This window comes from Pelmatolapia mariae, linkage group LG20 (genome assembly GCF_036321145.2).
Source record: "Pelmatolapia mariae isolate MD_Pm_ZW linkage group LG20, Pm_UMD_F_2, whole genome shotgun sequence".
NCBI classification, from domain to species: Eukaryota; Metazoa; Chordata; class Actinopteri; order Cichliformes; family Cichlidae; genus Pelmatolapia; species Pelmatolapia mariae.
Genome location: NC_086244.1, coordinates 9,457,041 through 9,475,003, shown reverse-complemented (window position 1 = coordinate 9,475,003; position 17,963 = coordinate 9,457,041). Strand labels below are relative to the sequence as shown.

At 40.9% G+C, this 17,963-nt stretch overlaps 1 protein-coding gene across 1 annotated transcript; it reads left to right on the top strand.

The window, feature by feature from the left end:
* The first annotated feature begins 554 nt into the window (after positions 1-554).
* On the top strand, positions 555-9,486 carry csrnp2 (cysteine-serine-rich nuclear protein 2). The gene is made up of 5 exons (XM_063464928.1): positions 555-1,211; positions 2,759-2,932; positions 3,048-3,310; positions 4,203-4,499; positions 6,394-9,486. The coding sequence occupies exons 2-5, from the start codon at positions 2,773-2,775 to the stop codon at positions 7,321-7,323; spliced, it is 1,650 nt and encodes a 549-aa protein (XP_063320998.1). The 5' UTR covers positions 555-1,211; positions 2,759-2,772; the 3' UTR covers positions 7,324-9,486.
* Positions 9,487-17,963: the final 8,477 nt, after the last annotated feature.

Below are 17,963 nucleotides of genomic sequence, written 5' to 3'. Positions count from 1 at the left end.
CTAATAAATAAGTTTTGGGGCAGGACAGAGCTTCATGTGAATAATGTTTTATGTTGAGTATTTTGTAAATGGAATTGATGGCTCGATATCCGTATTTGCCCCTCATCTCATTGGCATTATTAAACTTAACCATGTACTGGCTGCTATTTGCTGTCTTTCTTTAAAAAATATGAAATAGTGTTTAACAAAATGTTAAACTAAATGTTTTGAAGCTTTCCTAAAAAAGGAGACATGATATTTTATTGGCACTATCTAGCACAGGCTCCACATCTGTCCCTTTGGTGTACAGATGTGGATGCCTAGTCACTTACATTTGACTAGACTTTAGCATGTCATATACTGTTAACCAAATTAAGCTTAAATGCAGGTTAATTTAGCGCACTACGGTGTCGTGCTTTGCACATCTGCTTCTGCACAATATGAACAAAGAAACAGGAAAAAAAACTGAATAGATACTTCATTTCCCAGCATACCCCGGCGCAGGACATGCCCGTGATGTCACAATAAGTATATATACTGCTACAGGGAAGAATTTCTACCTCCATTGTTACATTGTAACAAACGGGGCCGGGGCGAAGCGGGGAGAAAGGCGTCTTCTCGCTAGAAAACCTGCAAGATTTTGACACCAAACGATAAACAGCAGAGCGCACCGTTATTGCGAGAAGACGGCGAAGTAAGCCCAGACGACTGAACCCGCCCCGGCGAGAAGAAAAGGATAAACGAACACAGATGTCAGCGGATTTCTCCATTACACCCATTTAAAGGCTTACATCAGGAAGACAAGACACTGAGGGTCTTACATTATTCATGCTGCACCGAAAAATGTTGGAGAATAAAGCGCAGCTAACCCTATGACGCCCCTTCTTCCTATCGTCTGTCCTTTAAATAGATAGGAATGCATCATTTAAATAAAACCCGCCGGTCTTGCACAGCTCCCGTTTTCTTCGTCATCTTTCAGTGTGCAGAACAATGAGCATGAAGCCTAAGTAGCCTGAAATAGCCAAATATAAGTGTTGCAAATTGACAATCACGCAAGCTTTCATCCAGATTACTTCGGCTCCACGGTTGCAGTCTGGATACTCGGTTCAGGGATCTCGGTTTTGGCATAAAAGAGCGTCTCATAGGGCGTTGAAAGATTGATGTGCAGCTCCTATTGGAAACAGAAACGACCTACGAGTTGGTTGGAATAAGGGTCCCTGTTTCTGCCCCAGGTAAGTGGGTTTAGTGTTTCATTAACCGGGCGGTTTGCCATTGTGTCTCTGTGTGGCTCTTTTTCCTCTGTGTGTGTGGCTCTTTTTCCTCTGTGTGTGTGTATGTGTGTGAAATGGAAAGAGAGAGAGAGAGAGACAGATAGAAAGAGAGAGCCTTGCCTTGTCAGACTGGCAATATCTAACCTCCCCCAACACAGTCAGTCGGTATGTCCACATTTAAACAAATAGCTCCTCTAAACTGCGTGTCCCTGACGGGTAATATACCGTGAAGTCACACCTGTCGGTAAACATCCTGTAACATGCCAAAGGCAAACTTAAGTCCTGAAAGAAAAGCCTTAAATTCTTAAACTGAAATAAACATTTAATGTCAGACGTGTTACTCTGGTTTTTAAAAAAGGGCACACATTTGGTGTTATAACCACAGCTGCATCTTTACAGGTTAGGCCCTGTCCCTTACAGCCTGTCAAGGTGGGTCATTTTGTTGAAATTAGGTCAAGGTATTAGTCTTTAATGCTCATAATTATTATTAGGACATAGATTAGATAATTTTGGACTTTCCCCCCCCTCAGAAGTAGTTCCAGGAAAGATCACATAGACTGCATTTGAGCAGCTTCTTGGTGTCAGCACATCCCTTTTTCTCTTTTTAACTGAAGGACAAATTTAATTGTGCAGTTATTACATAAATTATGCTATAAATGTACATGTCAGTTTGAACATTCTCCTGCAAGGACTTAAAAAAACTGAATGAAAAACTACAGAATGGGAGTTGCTCCATTTTGGTATGACATTACAATATGTTGCAGGCAGTAGCATGCTGCATAGTAAAATATGAATTACCTTGAGAAGTAGCTGGTTCACACTATAGGATGTATGGTAGTAATATGGTAGGTTTAAGGTAGATGGATATAGTGTCTCTATGGGATATAATCATCTGTGTTAATATTGATGTATAATTATTTGGAATGTATCTGTGTGAATGCAGATGCCTATGTAATGCACTGAACATAACACAGTGTAACATCAGACATGTATTTAGCTGCTTTCATTCACCTTGTTTGACCTCTCCTACAAATGCAAGTGATCAGCTCCCTCCTTCAAATTCACCCATATCGATCCCTCCCCCTACACTCAGTTTATTGCAGATTTTCTTTAGGGGTAAAAACAGATTGTGAAGCCACAGACATTATTTGCTTCAAGGCTGCTTGCATAAACTGTGCTTGCCTAGTTGCCATGGTTACATTTTCAGACTTGATAATTTCAAAGTCGGATTTCATGTGAGATGGGAGCCACACAGACGAAATGATGGAGCTGGAATACAGATGAAAGGAGGCAGGAGCGAACAGATGTCACCTTTTTGTTCTGTTTTTGTTGTCAAGGGCTGACCTTACACAGGAACAGTTTGATAAAAAAAATTAGCTCATTCTCTAAGTGATAACAGGAGCATTTTGTTTCTGTGGTAGTAAATCACAATGTGTCATGTGTTCACATCTTTTGAAACACATTTACTGGTGCCGGGTATTTTTTTTTGTGCTCCTCTGTGCCCCTAGATACTTAAGTTTCCATGGAGGCAGGTTCGTCCCTCAGCCTCAAACGAAGATATGAAGAGGTGGACAACAGCTCTCCATTCTCTACACCTAAGGACTCTGACGATGACATCTCCAGCAGTGACAGTGCTGACAGCTGTGACAGCCTCAACCCTCCCTCCAGCACTGCATTTACCCGTAAGAATCTCATTAAAGGAAGTCAAAAGAAACTGAACAGTTAATCAACGCAAGTATTTAGTATTTGGTGTGTAAGACTGTACTGAAAATCTTTCTCCCTTTTTCCCCGCTTTAGCCACCTCTATCCTCAGGCAGCACAAGCCGTCACCAGGGGGGAAACGGGTACGTTTTGATTTGGTGACGGTGTATTACTTCCCCCGGCGGCAGGGCTTCACCAGCGTGCCCAGCCAAGGGGGCAGCTCCCTGGGTATGGCCCGTCACCACTCCTCCATCAGACACTACACACTGGGGGAGTTTGCACGCGAACAGGAAACCAGTCACCGGCACACTTTGCGACAGCACCTGCGCCAGGAGAAGCTGAATGCCCGCAAGATGAAGGTAGATTAGATGTATCAGTCATGCCCCAAGAGGGTCAAAATTCAAGGCACAGTAGTATCTTCCAGCTGTGGGCACTTTGCCACGTCTCCACTTGCAGTAGTGACTCAGTACATGTACTTCCGCTCTGTCCTTCAAGACTTTACAGAACTTTCTGCTTTGTGACCCCGTACAAAAACAGTCTAGCTGGGGCCCCTTTCCACAGTTCCCATGCCTGTGAGTTGCTAGGTGTCCTGCTGAAGAGTAATTACCCCCATTAAACTCCTGAAACAATTTTACTTCAATAACTGTTTGAGGCCAGAGAGGTAAAAGTCACTGATGTTTCAAACAAATTCACACAGATTAAAGAGCGGTACAAAAGATGCATATGTGTTTATTTAGTGAAACTTAGTTTTTTGTTCTTTCCTCCCCCATAAATCAAGTCATAATCCCCTCAGATTTATCTTGTGACCCATTGGAGGGCTCCGGCCTCCAGGCTGGGAACCAGTGAACCAAACTACCAAAATAGAAAGTATTTAAAAGGAGTTCAGTTTGGACCAGCTGTAAAATGACGCTTACATACAAGCTAATGTGTATATAACACTTAACCAACGTAATACAGCAAAAAGTTACTAATTTTCTCATGATAGCTTATGTTCATTAAATCATATCTGGGTTTGTGTCCTTTAATTTATGCAGGAGTTTTAGTTTTTTGAGGCCTTTTCTTAAATAAAGATCGCAGTACTTCCTTCACCATTCTCCATTTGAAAACCCTTTGTTCAAAATGCTAAATCAGCTGCAAATATAATTGTTTTTGAAGTATCACTCTTCAGGATACTTATCTACCACTTGAGCTTAAAATAGGCAATCAGTTCCTTTTTCACCTCAGCTCACAGTTCCACGCTGTCGTCCACAGCTGACAAGGAATGGCACAGTGGAGTGCGCTCAGGCAGAGCTGCTGACTCTGGACGATGTGTCGGATGAGGATCTCGACGTGGACGGCGTGGAAGTGGACGACTGTTTCTTCCTTCAGCCTCTGCCCACCAAACGGCGTCGAGCCCTCCTGCGAGCCTCCGGCATCACCCGCATCGATGCGCGTGAGAAAGCTGAGCTCCGAGCTATCCGCCTCTCTCGGGAGGAATGTGGCTGCGACTGCCGTTTGTACTGTGACCCTCGCCATTGTGGCTGCAGTCAGGCTGGTATTAAGTGCCAGGTAAGAGCTGTTGAAAGCGAGTTGGGTGCATTTGCAGAAAGAGGAGAGCTTCTTTGCAGTTTGCTGAGACTAACAACTTCAAAAACACATTTACAGTATTTGAATTGTCTTTTATTTGAATTGAACTCTTGAATTGAACTCTGAGTGACATTTTGCTGCTTGTACGCTAAGAGGGAAGTTTCACTGCAAATCAAGCCAAAGTTGCTCTGAGTGATCCTGAAACATTTCTATCCTGAGAGAAGTGGTCTCCTCCATGATTACAATGGCCCCCTTTGAGTTCAATTACACGCTGTTGCCATTGCAGCCTACAGATCTCAACCCAGCTGAAGACCTGTGGGACATTTTGGTCAGATGTGTTGCAGAGCTTCTCCACCATCATCATCATTATGACACCAAATGAGGGAATATCTTTTTTGAAGAATGGCGTTCATTCCCTCAGGAGAGTTCAGTTGCACTGATGCATGTAGTTGCCCAACAACTGACTAAAACAGTTTATGCTGGTTTTCAGTGTTTCTCCCTAAGATAAAATAAATAACAATAAATACATGAAAATAACGAAACCAAAATATTTGGTTGTTCCGTAACAGTGTCTCCCCTCATTTACGGCCACGCTAGTTCCTGTCATCCTGTTTCTCTGTCGGCAGACTTCAGCCTATGTCTGTCAGAGAAGAACATGTAGCGCAGTAGCAGAAGAGAAGATTGTGACAACTTGTTAGCCTGCAGCACACACTTCCCCACAAAAAAGCAAAAGACAGGGCATCAGAAGACTTCAACCTCCTTTGCTTTCAATTTGTTTTTCACTCACTTGTAGGTGTTTTGACATTTCACAGGGAGAGGGAAGCGCATCGGTAAATAAATAATAGAAACAAATGATGACTGACTCCTGTTTTGTTGCTCCTGTTTAAGTGTGCTGGTTTTGTGCAAGGCTACATGCCGGCTCGCTGTCACATTGTCATGGCGTTCTGGGGCTCTCGAGCATAACAGAGCCATTGTTAATATTATTAATAACACTGGTGCTCTCCCTACGATAGCTTAAAATGTCTGCTATGAAAAAAGCCTATTCATCTGATTTTATGTGTTTTTTTCTCTCTCTTTTCTCGGCTAAGGCGAGTGCTGAGGCGGAGAGATGTGATCAGAGCTGTTTTTTTCTCTTAAATTTTCTCTTCTTTTCAGCATGATCATGAAAAAAACAACCAAAAACAAAATACAAAGCCAGTTTCTAGCACTTTTCATGAAATCTGGTGGTTAGATGGAACGCGGGGAAAGGAAGGTCCCATTTAATTGTGGAGCAGATATATGTCAGCTAAATAAACCAGTTCAGTGATTCTAATAAGAATATCTTTATTCTTTGGTCATTTTTAAGCAGCAAGTTAAACAGTGTCACCTCAAAAGCGTGAATGCATAGGCAAGCTGTGTTGAGTAACTTTGTTAAAGTTTTGAGAATTTACTCGATGTGTTTTATAGAGGCAGATGCTTTATTCTGCTCGCTCTGTTATCTCTTTCCTCACTATTACAATGCTGTTATCTGATCCAGAACCGGCTGCACGCTTTTATTGATCAGTGCAGTGAAATCAGAATTCATAAAACATTGGAATGAAGCGGTAAATCAGACATTGTGTTATCATTTATTTATACACCTGGTGTATAAATAATAACCTGAATCTTTTGTCTCATTTGCTTATATTTTTACCTGTTAGGAGGAAGTACATCTCTGTCTCAGCCTGACTTGTTGCACAGTAACCAGATTATCTCTTGATTGCCATGATTTCCTAGATTTTCCTAGATCTCCTGAACAACCGTAAACACTTTCATAACTTATGTAAATTTAATCAGTATTTAAGCATTTTACTTTCAAGATGAAATGAGAGTAAATTACCTCTGCCTTATTCTTCAGGTGGATCGAATGTCTTTCCCGTGTGGCTGCTCTAGGGATGGCTGCGGCAACGTAGCAGGTCGTATCGAATTCAACCCTCTACGCGTCAGAACTCACTACCTGCACACCATCATGAAGCTGGACGTGGAGAAGAGGAGGATGCTCATACAAGGAACAGGAGACCAGTATGCTGAATCAGACCCACTGTCTTCCCCCTCCTCCACGTGTCCCACTTCACCGGACCTTTCTTCAGTTGCTGGCCTGGACTCGGAGCTGGAGGAGAGCGAGGTGCAGTCGGTCGTGGAGGTTCAGGATCTTCTGGCGGAGCAGGATATACTGGAGAGGGAGAACGAGACAGCCGTGCTGCACCTGCAGAGCGCAGAAGAGCAGGAGAGGAGGGAGAGGGAGGAAGCTGAAGGGGAAGCAGTGCAGCCAGAGCTTAGTGCTGATGGGCTCACAGAGCAGCCTCTTTGCCTCCTACCCAGTGCCTTGGGAGGGGAGCTGCCTGAGCAGCCAGAGGTTCCAGGTGTTGAGCAGGTCCTCCTGCAGGGGCCTTTCCCTACAGGGGCTACGGTCTTGTGCATCACTGACAACCAGGAGGAGAGCCCCTCTGACCTCCTCAAAGACTCCTCTTCCCTGCTCTACTATCAACTCAGTCCCATAGAGCCTGGAGCCTTTGAGACGCTGCCCAGAACAGAGGAAGCTGAACAGGAGAGAGAACAAGATGCAAGAGAAGATGAGTTTGCAGAAAGGAAACAAGAAGGAGGAGAGGAGCTGAAGGAAGATAAGCATGAAGACAAGCCTTTGACCGATGTTATTCTGTGCTCAGAGGAATGCGTGGCAGCAGTGGAGGAGAGGCCTGCGAGTCCTCAGCAGAAGATCCCGGAAGAACAGTGCCAAGAGCAGTCGTGCATGAAGAAAGAAGTAGATCTACTGCCTCCTGAAGTTTAGTACTAGCGTCTCTGCAGATAATTTGCACAATAGCTTCATCTAAGATGAGTAAATTACACATTTTACATGTATTACTGCTATTATCATAAATAACTACAGGTCTCCTATAGTGACTGTCAATAAAATATGTGAAGAATGAGCTTGAGTGTTACACAAAGGAGGAGAGATGCTGAAAGCACATACAGATCACTCCCCAGAAGTAATATGGATGCAGTTCAAAGACAACATTGTAGGTAATTCTGTTGGGGGTGATGAATGCGGCCTTAATGGAAAAAAACACGGAAACACTTGTGCGTAGGAGTCGATTAGGAGTACAGCGAGTAGTGTTTTGTTAATTTCCAGCGCAGCAAACAGAAAATACAGTGTGTGAATGCTGACATAAGCCTTTTGTTTTGTGATGTATAAAGGTGTCAACGCTAAACACAAATTGTTTTTCTGCGCGCAGGAAGCTGGTGTATTTTGATACTTTACCGGCTCACTTTCCATTACAGCAATCTCACACTGTAGTCAAGCCAAATGAAGGCCTCCGATCCAACCTTCCCCTGAAAATAGACCTAATAATCCTGGAAATACTTGTTTTTGTGTACTGTATATGCATTTGCAATGTGCAGGACAGAGATGAAGTTTCTTTGATCTGTATGCACATTGCGAAATGAGGGCAGCAAACGTCGTGGCTCTGTCGCATTGAGAGGAGGAGGAAAAATAATTTTAAAAAAGAGCAGAAATTAGCACTGGCTGTAGTTGTTACTCACTTCGGACTGCTCGTACAAATGCAGTCGATTTGTCAAACAAAAAAAAAAGTTTACTTGTAGTTGCAATGCCTATGACATTATTTCTCCGAGTAATGTGTCATTTGTGGATACTATACTATTGGTTTTGAAGTTGAAGTCGTTGCAGTTCGTTTTCTTTGGGAATGAAAGGAAATGTAATTTTTTTTCATACTGCTACATTATAATGTCATGTTATGATGAGTTGCCAGAATAGCGCTTCCTAGTCTTTTTTTAATTGATGTTCTATAAGAAAGCGAGGATTTTGAATCAAGTCAAATTTCTCAAGAAGAAAACAGCAGTAAGAGTCAAAGTCAAACTGAGGCCTGTGCTGTTGGAAGTAGTTATATGAAACAATGTGATGCTAGTAATTTATGGATCAGATTGACATCGACCTGAATTTGCGTGTTTTATGTTCCGTCTGTATGTGTGCGAGTGTGTGTACACCTACTTTACATTTGTACGTCTGAGTGAGGGAGGAGGGTATGTACTGTATTAGAGATTGGGAGGTGCTGGCGAGGACACGCATTTCATTCATGACAGGTGCTGATGTTACAGATTTACAGTTTACAGGATCTCCTCCCCATTACCACGAGAAACAATGTTTCTCCACTCGATTGATGTAAGAAGTACCAGAGAGCCTCTCGTAGGAACGCAATAGCTACTGCACTGCAAAAATCATTAATGTGGTGATTATGGAATGAGGTGTCTCATGATTATGTAAATGCAATCGTATCGCATTTCTGCTCTTTCATTGTCTTTTTTTCTAATCTCGGTCTGATTAGTACTGATCTGCGTAAGCGTGCCGACTCTTCTTACACAAAATCAGTCCTTTGTTTTGTTGCCTATAATTACAGCTGTTGCTTTGTGTAACTGCTCGCCTAACACAGGATGTGCTGCTGTGTATGAGATGTCTGATGTGTTTCTTTGCCTTTTTTGTTCTGGAATTGTCTTAATCTAAATCTGCTTACAAGTTGCACCAAAGCAGTGGTTTCAAACCTAATTAAATGATGCTTTCATCCATCAGATTCTAACAAAGCAGTCTCCTCTAGTTATTGTGAGGCTGCAGATTTATTGTGGCTCTTTGTGTTTGCGTGACTTGCCTTGATATAGTACCATCGTTGAAGTGATGATGATTACAAGCTGCCTATTGTTGAGCTTTTGTCCTCGGCTTTCTACTAATAGACTTAGGTTTGGGACCACTGCACTGAATTAACTCCAGTACACTATGTGATTGTGTGTTTTCTCTGCGTGAATGGGGTGTGTGATTGTTGAGAAGACTGATAAGTTTAGACTTCATCTAACAGCTGTGAGAACTACTCTCATGCTAACTGTTGCCTAAAGTGGACACAAAAGATTTTATACAAAAGTAAAAACAATAAATTACTCATTGCAAAAAGGATCAATGTTTCTGTGTGTTTTTTAAATAAAGAATAATAAGTCTCCTATCATTCCTGAGTATTTGTAATCGCAGTAATTTAGACAGATTATGTAGAATCGATTAGTATAAAAATATTACACAATGAAAGGTTTGATATTATCAGCACGCAATTATGTATCGATTTAGTTCACAAAAATACATTTTTATTTATTTTTTTAAATACTTAATTTTTGTTGCATGCACATAAAACACAGACATGACTGTAAAAACAGAAATACACAACTGAGTGTAACACATTTTTCTTAATAGTTTGAGCTGAAACAATCTACAGTGCAATGAAACACAGTTCATTCATTGTTTTCCAATGCAAAATTGAGTGATTTCATTATTAGTGCCTATTTTAATTTTTTTGCCTTTACCATTGTTATATTTTTTAAAAAATTGACTGAAGAATGCGTGAAAATTGCAGGTAATATGTCGTAATATGTATTTTTGAAAAAGAAGTAGAAGTAAAAAACGAAAAGCCTTTCTTCTCATTTAGTTCAGTGTTACGACTTATGGGTGTCCACGGTGCAATATGATGTGTCACCGCTAGATGGCGGCATAAAATCAGTACAGTATCTGTGATACGGCTTCCATTCTCTGCAGTTAGCGTTAAGAAATCTAAGGCGCCACATGTTAACTATGGCTCCGAATTGTAGTTTTAAACGACTTAACAGATATTTAAAAATTAATATGTATAATAAGTATGCCAGCTAGGTTAACGGATTTCCTCTTTTATAATCATTGTTTTATTTTTTTTATTTTATTTTAAATGTCATTGATACGGGTTTAAGTATTCAAACTGACCATTTCAGCATTGCCCTGCCTATGCCTCTTGACGTTTTCTTACATTTACAGTTCAGTGGATGTACCAGCCAATTGTGGAACAAAAAATATTTGCCCTTTCCTATCTGTAGTTGCAGGAAACTGTGAACTAGATAAGCTATCGCCTCTGTTTTCCATTGGCTGCTAATATAATAAGCTCATCTAAGGGATACAAGTGTAAGTAAGTGTACAGCTCTGAGGTCTTTGCTCTCGGATCCAGGATGCCACTGCACTGACATTCGCTTTCTGGCAAACAGCTCTGCAAGCCAGTCACTGGTAACTCTGGTGCAGACAGAAATCATACAGTGACTATGTGAGTCTCTCAAAGATTGCTATTATGTAATTATATATTAAACAGCTCCATTTTTAGACATGAACTTCATTTTCAAGTTGAGTTTACTCCTCAGCTTGTGAAAACAGCAGGTCTACAAGAGGTGTGTCCAGTCTATGAAAGTAACCCTAACTTCCAAGACTAACATTATGTGACCATAGTGATAAAACTTTAAAACGTAGCCTGCAATTAAATGTGTACGTCTACAGCAAGATATTACTTATAATTACTTCATAAGTAATTATAAGTAGTGCTAGATTAAATCGTGATTCTAAATCGGCTATTGGTGTGCATGTGAGCGAGAATGCTTGTCTGTCTGTGTGTTGGCCCTGAAATAGACTGGCAGCATGTCCAGGGTTAAACCTCTATGACCCTGAAATGAATAATCAGTTCAGAAAATGGACAGATTTACAAAGTTACTGTTAATAAATGTATTTATTTTTCATTATTTTGCAACACCCAATCATAAAAACTTTGGGTTGGGTTGCAGAGAGGGTTGCAGATGCCACAACTGTGAGCAGGCTAAAGCAACTTGAATAGCTGGATGCATTAAAGAGAACCTGCTAAGCCTTTATTTAATGTGGGCTGGAACTAATATGAGGTGATTTGCTGAGGTCTGCTAGAATCAGTGGTATGCTCAATTTATCTGAAATAAATTCCCCTCTTTTTGTGCCTGTCACTGTGTGTTTGTGTATTTATGTGTAGAATCCAGGATTGAGACTAAAACAACAAGCATATTACATCGGGAACAATTGTGGCAGTGGTCCATGGCTCTGAGAGCTATACATCATCTGTTTAGCCTTTCCGGCCTCTGGCTTTGCATTGTTGAACTTCTCCAGTGGCCGGAAGAACTGATAGCTTTCAGGATGATGATGGAGTCCATCATGAGCCTGTGGAAAAACTTAAAGAAAACAGTTAAAAAAACATTGTAATCAGAGAGAATCACTCCCACAGTCATCTCAGAGCGTGTTGACATATGTGCTAAATCACCAGCTTTATCTAGGCTTTAATTTTACTGTTGTGACTGGACAGATCCATGAAGAGCAGCTGGGTGTTATGAGTGACGTATGTGACATGGAAAATTGCCACACCATCTCACTCCAGCCTCCCAGTCTGAAAGTGCTGCTCCAGCGCCTGGAAAGAATGCTCTCTGTCCCGTCCCCCCCCCTCCGTCTGTGACGCCAGCGCTATGGCATCATTAGTCCTTCACCGAAACCGGTCCATTTTAAATGGAACTATTCATAAAACTGGCTCATGTTATTTTCACTAGTCTGCTGGCTGAACTGAAGAGGGAAATCCAGACCCTCTTGTGCAAAGTTCATTCTGTGTACTCGGGAGAGAAGATCGCAATAACCTTCTGAAGGCAGGAAGAAGGAAACAATGGGGGCAGTGAAGGTAAAAACAATACTGTGGCTGCTCAAACTTTCCCTCTTTGCCCACTGGTGAAAATACAATATATCTTCCTGAACTTGTCGTACATTTTATGCCCATGTGTTAGAAACTCCAGTCTCTATACTTACCATTATACATATATTTATATATTTTGTTAAGCTCTTATTAAACGTAAGTTTGCCTAAAGGTAACAAAATCCCCCCAAAAGCAAGGAATCTGAAAATTACTGGGACATATAGCAACGACTTCAATTTTTAAACACCTTATTTTTTTAAACCTAAAGGTACTGATAGCTGATATGTTACTTTTGCAGGAACCAGAGTGTAATCCTGTGTTTCTGATACGATGCAAACGCAACAATAAATGAAAGATAATAAATGATACATTTGTATTGTAACCTTTTAAATTTAGCAAGGCAGTTGACATGCAGTTAGAAATAATAATAAAAAAAATTTATACATTACTTTATAATTCTGTTGTTCTTTTTGTAAAAAGATTGTGTTTTAATCATTTCTGGTAATTGACTTTGTCGTATTGAAAATGTGCAAGAACACACAGCAGCCCAAAGCGGAAGATTTCTATTATGTCATGTAGCTCTGGGTATGGGATGGCACTGACAGAACAAGCAGATAAAAACAAAACAATGCAAGTCGACGAAAGCCAAACGACTCTCACTAGAACCAGAAAAACAGCTGTGGACACACAGCTGTGTGAAATATGGTGTGTCTTGCACTGACTGCTGGTCCCCAAGGACATGTTCGTCATAGCTATCCAACTTCCCTAACAACAGCCCTAAAACACCACACATTGTGGAAGTAAGTTAAAAAAATAGCAGCATGTAGTTTCAGTGTTGTGCATGTTTCCCTTTGTTTTTTCTTAAATGTTCCATGTTCTTCCTTCCTTTCAGTCTTATAATAAAAACCATCCCATTAGCTAAGCACCTGGCGGCATGCCCAGCTTCCCTCGAGGTGGAATAAATATCTATATGCTTACAAAGTCTCTTAACAAAAGCCAGTATGGATAACCTCATTTGAATGTTTTCTATTTTACCCAATGAGGAATAAGAGGTGACTTCATATCAGAGGCATCTGGAGGAAGAGGAATCTCTTGGCTTGACCTTTGCAGCTGTCAGGATGCGTTCAATTTGTGTAAACAAAAAAGGGGCCTTTAAATTGCCTGTTGTTAATTGGTCGGTAAAAGTGGTGCTCAATTTTGGTGGTTAGTGTCTTTGCTTGCTTAGACTTCTCTTCATGTTTATTTCAAGTCTCGAGAGGCAGCTGAGTGGTCGCAGTGGTTGATGTTAATGAGAGAAACGCAAGTTTCAGGGAATGTCTGGTGAATGATGACATCGTCTTTGTGTGTGATAATATGTCATTAAAATAAGGTTCTGACCCGTCAAACCACATTTTAGCCACATCTCCACCGTGGCTCTGGGGATGGGAGTGTTAGTCGGCCCATAACGCTGTTCCACGTTGAAATATATCAGCACTAATTTGATGGATTGCATGAAACATCGCAAATATGAATGTGTCACAAAGCCAGGCGTCCTTTTTGTTATAAATAGTTTGTCATGTTGGAAAAATCTTTTTTTTAAAAGAAAATTACAGCTTCGCTCTGAGAGTTAAATGTAATGTAACACACGAGAGGCCCAAAATTATGCCGTGTTGTGCATGAAAAAAAAGTTAAGCTTTTCTAAGCATGCATTTTTTTTTTAATCAGTACTGTTGTGGCTCCGTTCATCTGTTGATTGCTGCTGATATGTGTCCAAACTTTGAAACATTGCCAATGATTAGGGAAGCAAACTCAAAAAGCTCTTTAAGACATGCTTCTTTAATCTTAAAGTACTTACTTAATAATGACAACTGATTTTAGTTGCACTGTACAGCTGTACTAACTGGTAGATTAAGCCACATTTAGTAATCTAGGTAGATACATGTCTTCTTTATGTCTTCCTGTTATTTCAGTGTTCTTCATAACTTCTTCTTCTCTTTCTCTCTGTTTTGTCTGGTTTTATATTTGTTGTTTTACTTTTTTGTCTCTTTTAATACACAACTTTCCCTGTTTTTAGTTATTTTTATGCACATGAAGCCCTTTGAACCTTTACATTTGCTACTGGCGTAACAAATAAAACTGACTGGACTTGACACAATCTGCTGGGGTGGTCCTTGTTTCATAGAGGTGGTGGGAACAGGAGATAACTGTGCTTTCAGAAATCTGGGAAAGGATACAGAGTCACTTCCTGTCCATGTGCCCTACTCCCTAATGGACAATTAAGTGAATCATGTAAAAGTCCCCACTTGTGGCAAATGTCTAACCCCCATTACAGCGGCCAAGTCACTTAGCTTAATTAAAACCATGCCCCAACTTCATATTTTTTGTGTTTCTCCCATTCTCATAAAAAAACTAGCAATGATAGTCATCCTCAGCAGGGGCCAGGCTGTGCTGACTTTTATAGCAGCTCAGTTTTCAGTAGTGGTATTGTACATTGATGCTTTATTCGACTGACCTCATTTCCTGTAACAAAGGGGTTCACTGGCCTACCTGTAAAAACAGTGCGCTGCCCTGCTGCCTCTGCGGGTAAGACTTTCCATACTGTGTGTGCTGAGCTATGTATGTGCAGTGTGGAGGGCAGTGATGCTGGTTGGACTGAGGGTGATTTCCAATGTGGAATAATCTGCAAGGTTGCAGGAAACATATTGTATTAAGGGGGTTGCAGGTACAGTTGAGTTTGAAGCTGATAAGAAATTTTATGTTTTATATGATTGTTTTTTTTTTTAGTTTTTTTTTTCAACACACTTATTGGAGGGATTCTGTTAGGGGCTATATTCAGCTAATGCAGTGCCTGTTTGAGTAGCGTGCAGCACATGCTACAATTTACAAGTGTTTCCTAAATGCATCACTGGAGGCATTCATTAAGTTCCTATATTACAAAAGGATAGCTCTAGGGATTCACTCAGTGAATGCATGTATTTAACTGTTTTTTTAAGTCTTGGTTTTAAGCGTTAAAGTTAGATTTGGTTAGGAAAATAATTTGGTCCTTAGTTCTGTTGGTTAAACTTAAAAGGCTTTAAAGACTTGGGGAGCTTGTAGTAATGTCAATGAATGTCCTTATAAAGACAGCCAAATAAACATGCCTGTGTATATTTATGCCCCATCACACAGAAAATCCTATCCATGACTCAACACCTTATCACAGTGGAGGCATTTTTGTACCTCAGTGATTCTAGGATCTATGTTGCTGAGGGCAATTTACCCCTTCTTTCAAGGCAAGTTCTAGGCGAAGGGCCAGACTATGTGCGACAGTGGTTGTACATTCTGGACAGTCAAATGGTGAGAAGAGCAGAACTGCAAACTAATCACCACCTGGAGGTGAGTTGGATTAGGTAGTGGGCAGAGAGTGCTGGACAGGCTTGGCGTACTCAAACATACAGTGTTTGCAGCATAGTTTGAACAGCATTCCTCAAAAAAGAGCTTTGGCCTGTTTTTGTGAACTATCGGGTCCATGTACAGATCTTGCCAGAGCTTGGTCTGCAGTGCAGCAAGTCAGATTTGTTCTTGGTTGGTGTTGGACTCTGTCAGGTTGTCTGTCATGGCGAAGAGCTGGAAGAAGTGGCTGAGGATCGGCAGGTCTGCGTGTCTTTACTTAGACTGCTGCCCCCACGACCCACACCTGGATAAGTAGGAGAAGATGGATGGTTGGATGGATGGACACAGAGTGGAGCAGGCAGCAGTCATTCTGGGGGAAACACTGCTCATCTAACTTGAAAATCAGCAATGCATTTTATGCTTTCTAGCTGACAAAAAAAACCAAAACAAAAAAACCCAAAACAGACACAGAATGAGTTGGAGACATAGAAAGCATAAAAAGATGGACATAATCACCACGACATCGTTCATTGGTTTTGGACTCTGCATTTAATGCTTCAAACTCTGCAGACATCATTTTGCTTTTTGGAAACAGTAGTTACCTTTATGCATGAAAGGGTGGAAAACTCATTTTTCAGCTAACACTTTTAGCTTTGTTAAGAAGCTGAATTCCCAATTTATGTGAGTGCATCATACAGACACACATAAGTAATAAGTAATAAGTAAAGGACTTTTAAAATACCAAAACTGAAGCACAAAGTTTTTTGATGGTCTGTGTCACACAACAAGCCATACAGTATATTAGTAAGCTAATCCATTAAAATTCTCCCAAAGGCACCAACAGTCTAGACACAGTAGAAGGTCCAGTTTAATGACTCAAAATAGTGGATGAGGCCTAGCAGAGTAACTTCAGCTGTCTGTCAGGATTCATGTCAGTCAGTTCGACCACGCCCCCAACTCGGTTATCCAGTTGGATAAGTTATTAAAAAAAATACTCAAAGATGTTCGCAGTGGAAACAATCCACAGGAGATCAAATCATTTTGTGATCCATTGGTTCATTTTTAAGCTCTGGAGATTGCCCATAGGAGTAAAAAGAAATTGTTATGCTGATTAAAGTTATTACTGGTTACATTGATGCAATGTGGAGTTATTTTGCCAGGGTGGTCTAGGTTACAGCATTAGTTACGGCGTAGAGTTACAGAAAGGTTTGGCATTACAACACACCTATGGTGTAGATTTAATACAGAAGTATAAATCCAAAATTACTCAGGTCCTTGGCAATACACATGCACAGACTTGTCAAGACAGTGACTGGACTGAGAGACCTTTTAGATTGTTAGTATGATATTAATTGTGAACACCACTTGCTTTTTTGTTGCTTTGTTACTGCTTTAAAAAAATTGGGACAAAGAAAAAAAACATTTCCTTTCCTAAATATAAAAATATGTACTTTTTTTTTTATATATATATAAACCTCCTGTCTTACTGGTGCCCCAGAGTGTGTTGGGAATAGAGACTTGGTCTCAAGTTACAGCTGGGAAAACAAGTGTAGTATGAGTCCAACAGGTGATGGGCTTGATGGAGAGGCTTGTCATAACACTGCAGTGCTCCACCACTGCAGGCCTTCTCCTGGAAATTAATTACACATCAGGGGTGACTTCAGATGATTATTTATAGCCCATCTTGGGGGGTTTAGTGGAAAGGGGAGCTGCTCAGAAAGAATGGAAGTATCAGAGAACTGCTCCACTGGACACTGAGTGACATCCCTTTGACTTGTGGGCTAAACAAAGTAATGCAAGGTCATTCAAAGTTTGACTCTTTAAAGACCTGCTCTGCATCTGTGAACTGCTGTCAAATTTTAAATGTTGGCAATCAGTAACAGATAACAGATCAGTTCAACCAAATGAACACGAGGTTAAGCTGGCTAATGCTCTGGAATGTGGAGTGGGTTTTGTTTACTCTGTCCTACCTTCCTTTTGGATTATTTTTAGTTCATGTTCATTCAAGTTCATGTTCCATATAAATCACTGAGAAGCAAGACAGGCAGAATAAATGCATTTAACCTAGGATTCAGATTCAAAAGACTTCAGTTAAGCATGCTGCGTCACCTGAGCTGTGTTAGCTGTGCAAAGATGTGCAAAGATAGAAGACGATGCACCATCAAGAGGGTAGACTAAGAAGGTCACAATAGTGCTGAATGTCAATTTGATCTCCTGCTTCTCTCTTTAATGACCAGACACTCCCAGCTGCTCCCGGAGAAAATGTTATGGTTCAGCACTTCCATGAGATGTGATGGCTTTCCCAACAGTCCCCCTGAAGGGAATCACAAAGAAATCAGATTAACTGGGATCTTCATCTGTCTGGGTTTGTAAGAGTTAACAGAGACCGATGAGGCGTTCCTAAAAAACATCAGAGGACCCTTCTGTGATCTTGGTACAGATTTACTCCACTCCCATGTCAGACAGCATCCTGGGAGCTGATAAAATATTTCAGTAGAAACCCAGAACGCCTTTCCCTGAGATTAAACTCCAGGGA